Genomic DNA, 17,331 nt, shown 5'->3' with positions numbered 1-17,331 from the left:
TCCGCAACAAGAGAAGCCACTGCAACAAGAAGCCCGCGCACTGCAACGAAGAGTAGCCCCCGCTCGCTGCAACTAGAGAAAGCCCGCGTGCAGCAACGAAGAGCCAGTGCAGCCAAAAAAATAACAAATTCATCCTTCAGGCCTGGGCTTAAACACCAACCTTCCTTTTTAGCACCTTTTTAAAAGATGTTTTTCTAGTTTTACCGAGATATAATTGACATACAGCACTGTACAAGTTCAGGGTACACAGCATAAAGATTTGACTTACATATATTGTGAAATGGTTACCACAGTAAGTTTAGTTTCTATCCATCATCTTATATAGATACAAATTTAAAAGAAGAAAAAAAGATTTTTCCTTGTGATGAGAACTCTTACAGTCTACTCTCTTAACAGCTGGTGTATCACATACCAGGGTTAACTATAGTCATCATGTTTTACATTACATTCCTAGTGTTAATTATCTTATAATTGGAAATGTGTGCCTTTTAACCACCTTCATCCAAATCCCCCCTCCCATCACCCCACCCCCAACCTCTAGTAACCACAAATCTGGTCTCCTTTTCAGTTATTTTTTTTTGATTCAACATTAAAAAAAAGTGAGATCTTACAGCATTTGTCTTTCTCTGACTTAGCAAAATACCCTCAAAGTCCATCCATGTTGTCACAAGTGGCAGGATTTCCCCTTTTTTTAAATAACTGAATAATATTCTGTTGTATATACATACCACAACTTCTTTATTTGTTCATCAGTGGACACTTAGGTTGCTTCCATGTCTTGGCTATTGTAAATAATGCTGCAGGAAAACATTGGGGTGCAGATATCTCTTTGACAGAGTGTTTTCATTTCCTTCAGATATATTCCCAGGAGTGCAATTGCTGGATCCTATGATAATAGTATTTTTATTTTTTTAAGGAACTCCATACTGTTTTCCACAGTGACTGTACCAATTTAGACACCTACCAACAGTGCACTAGGATACCCTTTTCTCCACATCCTTGCCAGCATTTGTTAGCTCTTGGCCTTTTTCTTTTTTCGGCCACACCACGTGGCATGCGGGATCTTTGTTCCCTGGCCAGGTATCGAACCCATGCCCCTGCAGTGGAAGCATGGAGTCTTAATCACTGGAACACCAGGGAAGTCCCAAAGCTCTTGTGTTTTTGATGATGGCCATTCTAACAGGTGTGAAGTGGTTTTGATTTGCATTTCCCTAATGATTCCAGAAGTTGAACATCTTTTCATGTACCTGTTGGCTACTCCCATACCTCTTTTGGAAAAATGTCTATTCAGGTCCTTTGCCCATTTTTAAATTGGATTATTTTTCTTCTTTTACTGTTGTTGCTATTGAATTGAATGAGTTCCTTACTTATTTTGATGTATTAATTTCTTATCAGATTGTTTGCAATTTTTTTCCCCATTCTATAGGATGGCTTTCCATTTCATTCATTGTTTCTTTTGTCGTGCAGAAGCTTTTAGCTCCATGTAGTCTCACTTGCTTAGTTTTGTTTTTGTTGCTTGTGTTTGGAGATGTCATATCTAAAACATCATTGCCAACACCAATGTCAAGGAGCTATTTTTCCTGTGTTTTTGTCTAGGAGTTTCATGGTTTCAAGTCTTACATTTAAGTCTTTGATCCATTTTATGTTAATCTTTGTGAATGGTATAAGATAGGGGTCTAAGTTTCATTCTTCTACATGTGAAAACTCAATCTTCCCAGCACCATTTACTGAAGACTGTCTTTTCTCCTTTTAGTATTCTTGGCTCCGTGGTCAAGTATTAGTTGACATATGTTTGGGTGTATTTCTGGGCTCTTGATTCTATTCCATTGATCTATTTGTCTTTTTTCATATAGTACCATACTGTTTTAAGTACTATACCTTGAAATCATAAAGTGTGATACCTACCACTTTGTTCTTTCTCAGTATTCTTTGGCCATTTAGGGTCTTTTATGATTTCATGTAAATTTTAGGATTTTTTTTCTACTTCTATAAAAAAATTGCCGCTGGAATTTTGATAGGGATTGCGTTAAATCTACAGATGGTTTTGGGTAGTATGGACATTTTCACAGTATCAATTCTTCCAATCCATGAACGCAGTACACCTTTCAATTTATTTGTGTCTTCTTTGATTTCTTTCATCAGTGTCTTGCAGAGTAGAGGTATTTCACCTCCTTGGTGAAATTTATTCCTAAGAATTTTATTGTTTTTGATGCTATTGTAAATGAGATTGTTTTATTCTTTTTCAAATGATACACTGTTAGTGTATAGAAAGACTACTGATTTTTGTGTTCTTCAATTTTCCTGAATTAGCTGATTAGATCTAACAACTTTTTGGCAGTGTCTTTAGTATTTTCTATATATAAAATCATGTAATCTGCAGATAGAGACCCTTTTACATCCTCCTTTCCAATTCTGATGCTTTCTGTATCTTTTTCTTGCCTTATTGTTCTGTCCAGGACTGCCAATACCATGTTGAATAGAAGTGGTGAGACTGGGCAAGCTTGTCTTGTGCCTGACCTTCAAGAAAAAGCTTTCAGCCTTAACACTTTGTAAACTGATTTAGGAAGAGGAGATTGAGTGAAAGTGATCAAAAGGTACAAACTTCAAGTTATGTGATAAGTAAATACTGAGGATTCAACGTACAGCATGATGACTAGAGTTACCACAGCTGCATGGTATTTGAAAGCTGCTAAGAGAGTAGATCCTAAAAGTTCTCATCACAAGGAAAAAACTTATATAACTGATATAAATAATTATGGTTAAATTACTTAATATTTTTTTGCCCCCTTTAGACAGCAAATTCCATTACAACTGAATTCATGTCTGATGCTTATTAGCAAATGCTAAACATATAGACGATATTTGGTAAATCTGAGTAAAATAATTTGTAAACCCAAAATGATGACTCTGGGAAAAAACTAAGCTGTGTGCTTTGCTAGACCCCATTTCAGCCACCAACTTCCTATGTGATAATCTATGTCACCGAAGATAATATATGGGGGAGAGGGAGGAAAAGCCAATAATAAAGGGATTAGTAAATATAGAATAAATGTTTATTATTCCTTGCAACAGAAAAGTAGCCAAACAAGCAGTGGATAACTGGTTTAAACTGAATTAGAAGTACTGAAATTTGGGGCAAAACCCTCCATATAAGAAAAACTCTAAAAACTTTCTTTTAATATTTCTTCTAATTATTTCTTATTATAACAGCAACACATATAAGGATATAAACACACCTATAAATCCCCAAAAACAACCACAATGACATATATTTTACTAGCTCTTTGTCTATGCGTTTATATGTGATTATTATCTTGCAAAAAGGTGATAATATACGTAGCTCTGCAACTCACCATACTTTAGCAAAGCTATCAATTAAACACCTATTTTGGATTTTTACATTGTTTCTGCTTTTCCTATTACAGTCAATGCAGAACATGAATACATAGCTAAAATAAAATGAGAGTAGAAAGACAAAAATTTTAACAGCAACTTCTCCCATTCTTAGAATAAGAAAAAATATTTTCAAGATGTAAAATCTATACCAAACGACTCCACAGCATATCAAAACTGCCAGCATTACAAAAGCAAACAAACAAACAAACAAAAATCCAGAAACTTTTTTAAAAAGAAAAGAGTGACTGAACGTATTCTCTTTAACCACACTTCTATTTGAGCTGTTTCAGCCAACTTGCTTTCGACCACCCTACTGCTTTCTATCAACTTGCTTCTACCCAGAATTTTGTGACAAATCCTCCCTCTTCAGCCTCTCCCAGAAGGAAATCCCAGCAAGTCCTGCAGCCCTGCCTTTTCTCCCGTTGCTCGCCAGCAGCACCACACTTACTCCTCCACAGGCCCCCACCCCAGTGCCCAAGGCTGTGGTTCTCAAGTGTTAGCTTGCATCAGATACTGGGGACCTGGGGCCAGGGATGGGGGCTGGGGTGGGCGCTTGTTAAAACACAGATTGCTGGTCCAACCACAGGAGTTTCTGATTCAGGAGGTCTGGGCTAAGACCCAACCTATGGCATTCCTAACTGGTCCCCAAGTGATGTTGGTGGTGATCTGGGGAACAAGTTGCCTAAATCAAAAACCAATTCCTACAAAAAGCCTTCTCAATTTTCATACCTCTTAATGACCCCAATTCTCACAAGTGTTGCCTTGATAAACTATACCACACAATTTAACACTTGATTATACACCCTCAGTTGCTGTACTCTCATAGTTTCATATCTTCTTTCCACACCACAAGATTATGAGTCCCTTAAGGGCAGTAAACAGAGAAACAGTGCTCCTGTGACTTACAAAGAGCCCAGGACAGGACAGATGGACAGGCACACATGCTTAATATAAAACATAGGCTCTGTCTATCCAAAAGCAAACAATGTGGATTTTAAAATCTCAAACAAATCTAATTCTCCTAAAAATTTCTATTTGCTAGACCTTATGCTAGATGATTTCAAATATACACAGTCAACAAATACTGAAATAAATCTTATTCTTAGCTTATGTGTTTATTATCTGTTTTCCTCTATCAGAAAGTGACCTTGAGGGAATCAAATTTATATTCCTGGTTTTCCAACTACACTCCCATAGTAGGTACTACACAGATCTTTGTCAACTGGCATGCTGAATAAGTAGCTAGAGAAATGAGTAGTACCTGGTCACATTCCAGCTACAACTCACCACTCAAATGAATGTTTCTAAAAATGATTATTCAACCTTTGGTCAAATAATCCAGACCAATGTTAAATCCTCAGGAAGCTTTTAAGGGGTAGATTAAAACACACACACACACACACACACAGAAATGGTTATATCACTTATCTTTCACAGGCTTTTTATTTTATTTTTAAAAATCTGCGTTATATGAAACAAAATTTTAAATGCCGAAAAAATTATATTAAATAGATGCAATGACTTCTATTACACATCTTTATCTATAATATGTGCAATTAACAAATACAATTTTTATAAAAAGAAACAAAAACAAAGTATTTTCAAAACTCCATTAGCTCATAACATTTTCATTAGTTAGAATCCCTTGCAAACAAAATTTTTATTTAGGAAATGTAGTAACAATGTTGAATGAAAGAATAATAGCTACCACCGATAGGATCTTTACAGATAATATAAAAATTGCTTCAGAAATCAATCTAGTCTATAACAAAGCTATTAAATTTATTTGAATTAGTTTCATAATCACTAAAAATATTTATGATGATCTGACTTAACCTTTTTTTTTTTTTTTGCGGTTCACCGGCCTCTCACTGCTGTGGCCTCTCCCGTTCCGGAGCACAGGCTCTGGACTCGCAGGCTCAGCAGCCATGGCTCACGGGCCCAGCCACTTCGCAGCATGTGGGATCATCCCGGACTGGGGCATGAACCCGTGTCCCCTGCATCGGCAGGCGGACTCTCAACCACTGCGCCACCAGGGAAGCCCTGACTTAATCTTTTGAAATTATCAAAATCCCAATCAACCTGATTGGATTGCTAAGGAGCCCAAACACTCTCAAAAAGAATATATTAAAGATACACCTTTAACAGTAATATGTACAATTAACAGAATTAAAGAAATACATCAAGTAACTCTTTACAAATGAATTAATATTAACTTTATCCCCCTTCTAGTTACCACATGGTGAACTCACGTTTATTTGTAATTTACATTAAGGCATGCAACACTCAACACATTTTCTGTTTTCCACTATGAAAAAGAATATGAAAGTTCTATGTGAAAATGTAATTTCAGCATTTGAGACAACATAATTTTAAGGAAAAGAGAGAAAGTGCCCCAAATGAAGTTCCAAGTAAACTATTTCAATTATGTGTTTTTTTTTATTCCTGGTATGTCCTAATAGTTAACACATCACTGCTTCGTCTTACTAACTGAAGTCTTCTAACATTGTGTGCTTTGGCAAATTCATGCTCTGTTAACTTAATATCCCGCTACATTATATACACTAGCATAGAAACTGTACGTTACATACCAAGTAGGGCAAATGCTACTTAATCCACATATTAGGTTGTATATAATAGGTTTGGGGGGCATAAATTAAATCCCACTAATTCTCAGTATGAAATATCTAACAGTTTTATCTGAATGAAAATTAAATCCCATCTCCAGAATCATGGAGAGGTGAAAAAATGTAACTATATTCTTTGGGTAAAAAAAGAAACCATTCTTGTAAACATTGAAGGCAGCTGACAGCACTAACATTTTCATTGTTAATTACTTGACATTTACAGGTACACGTGATAGACTGGGCAATGCTTTTTCCATGCCACTCACATAAGTTTAGTGCTAACCCTTGCCTTTAAACAGTCTGCAGGGGCCATGCTACAGAATCTCACTGAATATAAAGCAGATGTAATGAGACACATTCCTGTGATAAACACTGGACCGTTAGTGACCCTTTAGCTTCCCTTGCACAGTTCCAACATCTGCCAAATGAACATGAGCTTACTTAACCTTCATTAATTCAACCAGATGTAAAGGGTCAATATATGTGAGCTGTCTTGAAAATTACAACTGCTCTATGGTCACGCAATATTAGTCCGTTATAAATATTACCATAGTTTAAATTAAATGTTGTGCGTTCTCTATTTTTTAAGTTTTGCCTTCTGAGCACCAAGCAAACAGTAGGTGCTGAATAAAATGCTAAATGATTGAAGAAAAACTAGCTTTTTGGATAGCACAGTCATCATTAAGAAACACGTGCAAGCAGTCTGAAAGCTGACCATTTTAAAGGCAAATATAATTTTGTAATTTAAATAATCACCCCTTTATTCATTTGTTTAAAAATTTGAATTTTCATATAGGATCTTTCTCTAAGCAGAATATGCCTTTACACGATTTTCTGTCCCCATAATGTAGATCATTTCCATACGAGGCCGATTTATCAGTGTTTAAAAAAATAAATTAAATTAATATTTATTGAGTACTTATAATGTACAAAGTGTTGTGCAAATTACTTATTCCGGCAGTTTTCCTTACTTCATTTTCTTTGACTAAACTGACACAAAATGAAATAATTTGGATCGGTTTTTCTCATTTTCAACGAAATATTCTCCAAGACCTTCTAGCTGTCACACTTTCTGTTCCTGGGTCCACACATTGGAAATAGAAACACTCCCTAAAAATCCTCCTGACCTTGGGCTTCCCTGGTGGTGCAGTGGTTGAGAGTCCGCCTGCCGATGAAGGGGACACGGGTTCGTGCCCCGGTCCGGGAAGATCCCACATGCCGCGGAATGGCTGGGCCCGTGAGCCATGGCTGCTGAGCCTGCGCGTCCGGAGCCTGTGCTCCGCAACGGGAGAGGCCACAACAGTGACAGGCCCGCGTACCGCAAAAAAAAAAAAAAAAAAAAAATCCTCCTGACAAAAATTTTCTTCCTCAAGACATTTTCAATGAAGGGATAATAATGAGAAGGGCGGGGTGAGGGAAAAAAAAAGGAGATGGTTCAAAGAACCACTACTTTAATCCATGACTATATAAATGAAATAAACATATTTAACTGGCTTTCTACATCGCAAAGAACACTGGGCAATGCTTTTTCCATGCTACTCACACAAGTTTAGTGCTAAACCTTGCATTTAAACTGTCTGCAGGGGCCATGCTACAGAATCTCACTGGATATAAAGCAGATGTAATGTGATACATTTTTGTGATAAACTCCTTGGAAGAGGAGGTAAAAAGGGTCTTACTGGACCGCAGCAGTAGAATTAAAGATCCCTTTTAATGCCCTTCTACTGCAAACTGCTTGCATCCTTTTTTACTGCTGATGCATTCTGTGCTGTGGTTACTTCTATGCCTTTCCCCACCACTAGACAGTGAGCCCCGAGTGGACGATTCATTCACATTCTCGGTGGCATCAACAGTCTCTAGCCCGGCACAGGGTCACTGTCAAAATCATCTCCTTATAAGGACAAGTTTTTCTTCCAGCATAACTGAGTATTGTTTCAGTTACGCATTGCTATTCTTAATAATCATTTAACTCTTGAGTATATGTATTAAGAGGTTTAAAGTATTATTTGGTTAACTAATATAGAAAACAGATTCGGGAGATGTGGAATGACATTCAAATATTTATAAAACTTTAAAAGTTAACTATGTAACACTAAATCAACATGCAATTCTTTTCATTTTCTAAGACCTACGCTCAATTTCATATCTCAGAGACATCATATATATTTTTAACTTTCCATTTTATACGGGAGTGTAGTTGATTAACAATGTAGGCAGCATATATGTTTGCATTATATTACCGTCCACCATTACACAGCAGGTTGCCTTAAGTACAACTCAGTCACACTTCTGAAAGTTTCAGACATCTAGAACTGTTTCGAAATGTGTAAGGTTTGTAATAGATGAAACATACCATGTCAAGCTTTGTTCTTACTATTAATGCCACGATCCTTTGGAAAAGAATATGTGTCTCTGATTTAGGTATCTCTCTCTCTCTCTCTCTCTCCCTCTCTCCCTTTTTCCCTCCCTCTCAATCCACACATACATGCATACACATTCACACCTACCCATGGACACTTTAAAAACAACTTTGTGTTTCAATACCAAAAACCCTCTTTTTAAAAACAGCCATCTCTTTTTTATTATAAAAATTATGTAAGAAAATTATAGAAACTTTCATCGGTGGAGTGAGGAAAATCAGCTCCAGGCAGCACGTTATTAGCATAGGTCTTACAGCGTAATATTTTCATAATGGTCATTTTTGAACTTTAAATGTAGCATTTTTTTACACAAAAATATTTCCAGAAAAATAGTAAATATTTTGGTTTTTTTAATATAAAACTTCTCCATGTAGTTAGAATCATATATAAATTTTAATTTCCACTATAAAAGCAACATTCATAGAAATGAGAAGTCATGATTGGCCAAATATAAATTCATTTAAATCCAAAATTAAAATTATACCAGAATAACCAAATCCAATATATTAACATAGATTCAGTTTTGGGGGAAATTTATTTGATTTCACATTCCTTTTGAGTCCACCTTTCTTTTTTCCATAAATATAACCACATCTTAAGTTTATGAGTGTAAATAAAATGTCTAATGCAAGACAAGAGTTCTTTTCCTACTGTGCACATACAAAAATTGTTTGAATAATTCATTTTGCAAAATATAATAATATAACTCTATTTTTGAAATATATAAAGAATATTTTTATAATCAATAATAACCATGAAATAAAATCAAGTCTAATATTGACTTTTGCATTTTTCAATGTGGTCATATCTAAATAAATTTTCAGTTCTTTGCCAGGCATTTTCTTAAAGATCATCCTTTTGTATTTGTTTCCCCTCATTCTAACTTATTTTAAGTTATCTTTTTAAACAGAATAAAATTCTTACAGAATTAAACTACTAATATTTTACTTTCTAGCATGTATTAAATACCTTTTTTGTCACTATGAAATAGAAAATAATCCACATTCAATCTAAATGAGATCTTACCTTCTGGTTTGTTGTTTTTCCTCTTCAGCCATTTTTCTACAGTCTCTGCACTAACACTTTCAGATACAAATTCATCTAACACCTGGGGGTGAAGAGAAAGATATGCCTTCACTTTTTCATCTGTCAAACCTGTAAAAGAATTGAAAAGAATAAAATTAATCAATACGAAATCTTCATTTACATCAAAGATATAGAAAAATGACATTTATGCAGATTGATTTAGCATAGAAATATTTTTAAAAGATGTACATACATACAAGGGACTATTATTCATCCATAAGAAGGAATGAAGTTCTGTTACAACATGCAGGAACCTTAAGAATGATCTAGTAAATAAAATAAGCTAGACACAATGGGCAAACATTATATGATTCCACTTATATGAAATATCTAGAACAGGTAAATTCATAGAGACAAAGTAGACTAGGGGCATCCAGGGGCCGAGGGAGAGGAGAATGAGGAATTATTTGCTTAACGGGTACAGAATTTCTGCTTTGGGTAAAGACAAAGTTTGAGAAGTAGACAGGAGTGATGGTTGCACACATAGTGAGTATAATTAGTGCCATTGGCTTATATCCTTGATATGGTTAAAATGGCAAATTGTGTGTTATTTATATTTTACCACTATGAAAAAGTAGGGGGGAAAAAGTAAAGTTAGAACTTTAGCAATCTTAAACTATAGCTATTGCATCATGTTACACAGCTGTTTTGCAACAGTAAATTTCAGTGTCATATTTGAACTGATGCTGTAGTCCACTGCTGTTCGGTTAAGCCTTGCAAAGTGCTTCCACTTTTTTGTAAGTAATTATCATAGATTTAAGACTTAAGGTAAGTGAAACTCTAGCAACAGTATCAAATGGGAGAATAAAGCACTGGTACAGTTTAGGTGCTAAAAAACATGCTTAATGGGGCTTCCCTGGTGGCGCAGTGGTTGAGAGTCCGCCTGCCGATGCAGGGGACGCGGGTTCGTGCCCCGGTCCGGGAGGATCCCACATGCCGCGGAGCGGCTGGGCCCGTGAGCCATGGCCGCTGAGCCTGCGCGTCCGGAGCCTGTGCTCCGCGACGGGAGAGTCCACAACAGTGAGAGGCCCGCGTACCACCAAAAAAAAAAAAAAAAAAAAAAAAACATGCTTAATGAATAAGTTCTTATCTTTTACTGTTTACAACACAAATTCTTTTTCTCAGGGTCACTAAATCCAATGATAAAACTGATGTTCAGTTCAAAATACTCGACATTTTTTCACTGATATTCAATATATGTAGTCAGTTTCACTGGAATCATTTTCATAGTCTAATAATAACGGCTGAATATACACAGAATTTTCAAGCAAAGAACTTTTACATATCTTCACTTAAAAAAATATAAAATTACATGTTTTCAAATTGATGCTTCACGTTGGTATGCCATTTCACTAAACAACTCAAAATCACAAATAGGCTATCAATAATTATTACTCGGTGATTGTAATTATTTGTACTACTGTACACTCTCTGTGAATTATTCAATAAATTACCATCCTTAAGGATGGTTAGGTGAAAAAGACAATGGAAAATTGTACTTTTAGATGGAGAAAAAGCATGTATATCTTTATGACTTCAGGGAATAGGCCGCATGTTTCTAGCACAGACAAGGCACAGAATTTATACATATTAATTAATTCTGCTGGGGACTAAAGTCACAACTGTATGATCCTACAACAGACTGGTATTATTGAGAAGGCAACTGATTTATTTCAATGAATTCAGTATTTAAAAAATCAATTTAAACTATATAGATATACAGATCTCTCATATAATATATATAATTATGTAGTTGTATTAGATAAAAAAAAAAAAAAAAAAAAAAAAACAAGATCCAGCCCATGTTCACCCTGCAAAAGAGCCTCAGGGACGTAAAATTCAATTTGAGAAATTCTACAAGGTGCTAAAGATAAGAGACTCATTAAAGTAAGAGAGAGAGCTCTCTTGACAAAGCAAGTTCGGGTCCCCAGATACAAAAGGCACAGAATATAGAAGTAAGCTGACAGCTGACTTGACCTCAAGAAGACAAAGCAATTTTCATACTTTCATTATGTCCGTCATAGTGGTACATATTCAACGTTTGATTCCTTCTTAAAACTTCCTTCTATCACTTTTGTGACACAGTATGGTTCTTACCCTAACTTCTATTTGCTCTTTACTTCTGCTTTCTCTACAATAATCTATGATGATGACAGCAAAATCTTATTATATTTTTAATCTCTAGTTTGGAAATTCTTCCATCACCTCAAGCTCCATCTTGACTCAAAACTACATGAGTCATCTCCTTCCCACTTATTCCCAAAGTGATTTTAACTCTCAACTTTCTGTTTTCTGTTACTATTGCTCTCCGTTTTTTCCAGAAACCCAGGCTGAAAATATAAAGGCATAATTGACTCACTGTCATTTCATTTCATCTTAGTGCATATTATAAAAGTCCTATTTGCCAAATTACATATCAGATAAAGGAACCGTATCTAAAATATACAAAGAATGCTTAAAACTCAACAAGAGGGCTTCCCAGGTGGCGCAGTGGTTGAGAGTCCGCCTGCCGATACAGGGGACGCGGGTTCGTGCCCCGGTCCGGGAAGATCCCACGTGCCGCGGAGCGGCTGGGCCCGTGAGCCATGGCCGCTGAGCCTGCGCGTCTGGAGCCTGTGCTCCGCAGCGGGAGAGGCCACAGCAGTGAGAGGCCCGCGTACCGCAAAAAAAAAAAAAAAAACAAAAACTCAACAAGAAAAAAACGCAATTAAAAATGAGTCAAAGAGCTGAAAAGACACTTTGCAAAAGAAGATATAGATATGGCAAACAAAAATATGCAAAGATGATCATTTGTGAGTTGAAGTTAAACAAAAATGAGATTCCACTACATACCTATGAGAATGGTTAAAATCCAAAAAACCTACTATCAGTTTCATCAGGAATGAGGAGTAACAAAAATTCTCCTTCAGTGCTGGTAAGAATGCAAAATGGTGGTCACTTTGGAAGACGGGCAGTCTCTTACCAAGCTAAATATAACCTTACCATATGATCCAGCAGTCACACTACCAAGTATTTACCCAACTGATTAACCCACACAAAACCTGCATGTGAATGTTTAGAGGAGCTTTACTGATAATCAACCAAAATTGGAAATACCTAAGATGTCCTGCAAAAGTGGTTACCAGGGGGGAAAGGGGGGGAGGGATAAATTGAGAGACTGGGATTGACATATACACACTACACTACTATACAGAAAATAGATAACTAATAAGAACCTGCTGTAGAGCACAGGGAACTCTACTCAATACTCTGTAATGACCTATATGGGAAAAGAATCTAAAAAAGAGTGGATATATGTGTATGTATAACTGATTCACTTTGCTGTACAACAGAAACCAATACAACATTGTAAATCAACTATACCCCACTAAAATTTTTTAAATAAATAAAATTTAAAAAAATTAAAAAGGTTTAAAAAAGGCAAGTTGGATACATCAGTTGTGCCATAACCATATAATTAAATATTATTTAGCAACGAGGAGAAATGAGCTAGCAAGCCATGAAAAGACATGGGTTAGCCTTAAGTGCATATTACCAAGTACAAAGAGCTAGTCTGAAAAGGCTGCATGTTGTATAATTCTAATTATGCAACGTTCTGGAAAAGGCAAAATTATAGAAAAAGATAGTAAAAAGATCACTGGTCGCCAGGTGTGAGAGGCAAAGGGTGGAACCCTCATGCATGGCATTAGTGCCTTATAGAAGTGGATCCGAAGAGATCCCAAGCCCCTTTCCACCATGCGAGAACAGAAACTCTGTGATTCAGAAGAGGGTCCTCACTCAACCAAGGTGCACCATGGCCTTGGACTTCCCAGCCTCCAGAACTGTGAAAAATAGATTTCTGTCGTTTGTAAGCCACCCAGTCTGTGGTATTTTGTTACAGCAGCCTGAATGGACTAAGAGAATCCATGAGTTCATACTGATATAAATAAATGACTGAATAAATGAGCAAACAGAGGAGAGTAGACAAATCTTCCATACAGAAGAATTCCAAATAATTTATGCAGATACTCTGCCCTCAAGAAGGTGAAGCATAACTCCCCGCTCCTTGACACTTATTTTGTATAAATTACTCAAAATATTTTTTAAAGATCAATTGAGTCGTAAATGAGCTGTGATGTCTAAGTAAACTTCTAAAGAAATTAATCAAATCCTGGATTTAAGTATGTAGGAGAGAATGGGATGGAAAATAGACCATTTTGGTTGTAAAATCCTTTTAGAGTGCAAATGTTATTACATAGCTTGATATCTCAAGTGTCTCAAAATACCTAATTACAATTTTTCTCCCCAAGTTACCATTCACATTTCATGAAAATAACTACCGCCTTCAACATGAGAATGGCAGGGGGAGTCATTATGTCTTGGTGATTAAAAGTGATAAAAAGCAAAAGTTAGTTTCCTCATTTCACCTATTCACCTGGGCCTGAGCCGGGCCAAAGCACCTAAACTCTCTCAGCCTGGCTTCTTATTTGTATGGGAATGGGATTTGAATAGGAATGAGAACAATCTATCTCACAGTGTCATAATAATTCAATGAGCTAATCCACATACAGCATTTTTGCTGAGTACATTTACTAGTATCGATAGTACCAAAAAGTCATTTTTCACCTGTATGAAAGCCAATTCTTGGATTTTCCACAGAATCAAATCACAGGTTTGTAACTTTTCATTTCTTTAGCATTACAACTCCAAACTTTCTAAAATGTCCATTTTTTGTTTTATCGTTTAAAGTATGCTCAACTTTCTCAGCCAACAAAAGCACTTTTTTCTAATATTTTATCCATATTTACTTCCTATTAACATGCAATTTTGCAAAGGACCTTTGGGCCAACACAGGACCAACCCAGAATATAAGACACTGAAATAATTATCCACACTCCTGGAAAATGGCAGACGTATGGATGATGAAATCATTCTTCTTTTGTTTTTGTCTGACTTTGGTTTAATGTTTCCATGGCTTCCCATGGTCTGTACATTTTGTTTATGTCAATAAAAGACTTGGTTAGTGTTTCTTTGAAACAAACCCAATGAGAGCAGTGGGATCAGACCACAGCTGTCATTAGCACACACTAGCATCCAGTGATTAAAAATTTGCCACCAATAATCCACACAGTGAATCACACAGATAGATACTAATGTCTATTCCAAGGTAACATGAACATTTGAACCAATATATTTAAAATACTTCATTTCCACTAAAGAACTAGATTCTCTCATCTATGCAATATTTTGCCTGCATACAGGTTATAAGATGCTATTATCACATATAAAGACAAATTAATAATCATTTTTAAAACCATCAAATATCCAAGTGTTTGAGTTTCTAATTCTCAACATATTTTTTTAATTGGGGTAGAGTTGCTTTACAATGTTGTGTTAGCTTCTGCTGCATAACGAAGTGAATCAGCTGTATGTACACATACATCCCCTCCCTCCTGTAGGTCCCTCTCACCCCTCCCCCGCATCCCACCCATCTAGGTCACCACAGAGCACCGAGCTGAGCTCCCCGTGCTATACAGCAGGTTCCCCCTAGCTATCTGTTTTATACATGGCAGTGCACATATGTCAATCCCAATCTACCAGTTCATCCCACCCTCTCTCCCCCGCCCCACATCCACACATCCATTCTCTATGCCTGCCTCTCTACTCCTGCCCTGCAAATAGGTTCACCTGTACCATTTTTCTAGATATTTTTTGACCAGGTTGTTTGCACAAACCTCGACCCAGGTAGGTCTACATGCTGCAGTTATAGTTGTTCAGTATTTTCATAAGTTTCTTTATCCTATAGGTTCCCCCTCTATCTTTTTTGTTTTCCCCATATATTTATTACTGAAGAAAACAGAACTTCTGTTCTATGGTTTTCTAGAGTTTGGAGTTTTCTGACCGTATCCCTGTTGTGTTGTTTAGCATGTTCATCTTCGCTCTGCATTTCCTGAAAACTGAAATTAGATCTAGAGACCTCAGCAGATTGAGGTTCAACATGGAGGTGAGTAGTCAATTTTTATAAGCGGCATTGTATTCTTCTGTCAAAAGGTTGACACCATCTGGCTGTCTCTCTTTGTGACATTAGCAGCACTGATGATCTACGAGCTATTGATTCATTATGCCTTGAAAATGGTGGTTTCCTAATTCTATAATGCCTCTTCCATGTACTAGCTGAAATAATACAAAGAGAAACTTCACCTCATCTCGTATTTGGTTAGTCCATTGAGATAAGACAGGATAAATTTGTTCCACTTTATTTACCAGTTTTCACAATGAGTTGGTTCAGTAGCATTCTCCTGTAGGTGAGGAACTAAAAATATTACTACTATGAACCCATAGATTTGAACAAATTTGATCTGTTTCTTCCATTGTAATTATTTTCCTTGCTGGTACTCAAACTGTCCCATCTTTTGGCCAGTGGAAGGAGCCTCTTCAAGCTGCTTCCCAAGTCACTGTGACAAGAATCTAGTAGCTCTTGACGGCTTCCTTACAATCTGCGAGGATAGGGTGTTTCAGGTTCAGCTTGTACATTTTCTGCCCCAGATATGGATACAGACAATTTTCCTTAGGATCTCTGGTTCCTTTTGGTGGGCAGCGGTGTTTCAGTTCCAGGAATGATGGACTAGATTACATAACTACTCATTTGTTTTATCATACAATACACATGTAACAGTATGAGTGCTGTAAACAGATAAGGTGGGGTTTTTTTCTCCTTTAGTATATATCTCACTAGAAATGTACAAATTACTATATTTTAAAGTCACTTGGAATATTCTTCTCTCTGATTTTGTCCCCAACTGGATACACATTTAGGTTCACTTCAAATATACCTGTAAATGTGTCTTTATAACAAATTATTATTCTAAAAGTGGGTATCTACATGCTGAAGAACTTTTTATTTCTGAAATCTTACCATCTTTATATTCATAAAAAATTAGAAAATCACTTTCAAATCAGAGGCTAAAGAACTATTGTTTTTCTCACTCAGAGGGATACTTCTAAATTAATTATAAGTACTAAAGGATCTGTTGTTAGAAATAAGAAAAAGCACAATTTTTCAAGTATTAATTCTGCTATCTTAATTTGTGGAGAAAAATCCCAATACATGTCTGTATTCTCTTCTTAAAAAGCAGTCAAAAACATATGGCAGGAGCCCAGCACCCTCCCACCGCCCACCCCTGTTCCTGAGCTGTGGTTCCTGAGCCCCATTCCACAGTGCCCTTATGTTACCCTAACTCAGGTCTTCTCAATCTTAAAAGAATTCTTTCCTCTCAAATTAGGGGTCTTATCATCAAGTCTTCTCCTGCCCCATTATCTCACTGTAGCTCATCTCGGCTAGATTAGAAGAAACCGTATACTTTAAAATTCTAAGGTATACATTACTAATAGTGCTTTCTCTGATTGATCACAATAATTGTCTCAATTTTATAATTTCCCTATGTTTACTCCAGGCATGAAGAATAAGTAAATAATTTTCAGATTCTTAAAGTCGTAATTCAACCATAAGATAGCATTTGATTAAAAATAAACAACCAAGGCTTCCCTGGTGGCGCAGTGGTTGGGAGTCCGCCTGCCGATGCAGGGGACATGGGTTCGTGCCCTGGTCCGGGAAGATCCCACATGTCGCGGAGCGGCTGGGCCCGTGAGCCATGGCCGCTGAGCCTGCACGTCCGGAGCCTGTGCTCCGCAACAGGAGAGGCCACAACAGTGAGAGGCCCACATACCACCAAAAAAAAAAAAAAAAAAAAAAAAACCAAAAAAAAACAAAACCTCTCATGCTATCAAATATTGTGCTATATTAGCTCAATTGTCAAAGAATA

The 17,331-nt window shown here is 36.6% G+C and overlaps 1 protein-coding gene across 1 annotated transcript in view; it reads right to left on the bottom strand.

Moving 5' to 3' along the window:
• PDE10A (phosphodiesterase 10A) overlaps nucleotides 1–17,331 on the bottom strand; it is a 310,755-nt gene that overhangs the window by 171,000 nt on the left and 122,424 nt on the right. The window contains exon 2 of the mRNA XM_032651210.1: nucleotides 9,470–9,598. Coding sequence (XP_032507101.1) covers nucleotides 9,470–9,598 — 129 coding nt within the window. The remainder of the gene's footprint in view (nucleotides 1–9,469; nucleotides 9,599–17,331) is intronic.

Source organism: Phocoena sinus, chromosome 12, assembly GCF_008692025.1.
Source record: "Phocoena sinus isolate mPhoSin1 chromosome 12, mPhoSin1.pri, whole genome shotgun sequence".
Taxonomy (NCBI): domain Eukaryota; kingdom Metazoa; phylum Chordata; class Mammalia; order Artiodactyla; family Phocoenidae; genus Phocoena; species Phocoena sinus.
The sequence above is the reverse complement of the archived record's forward strand: the minus strand, read 5'-3'. Positions and strand labels throughout refer to the sequence as shown.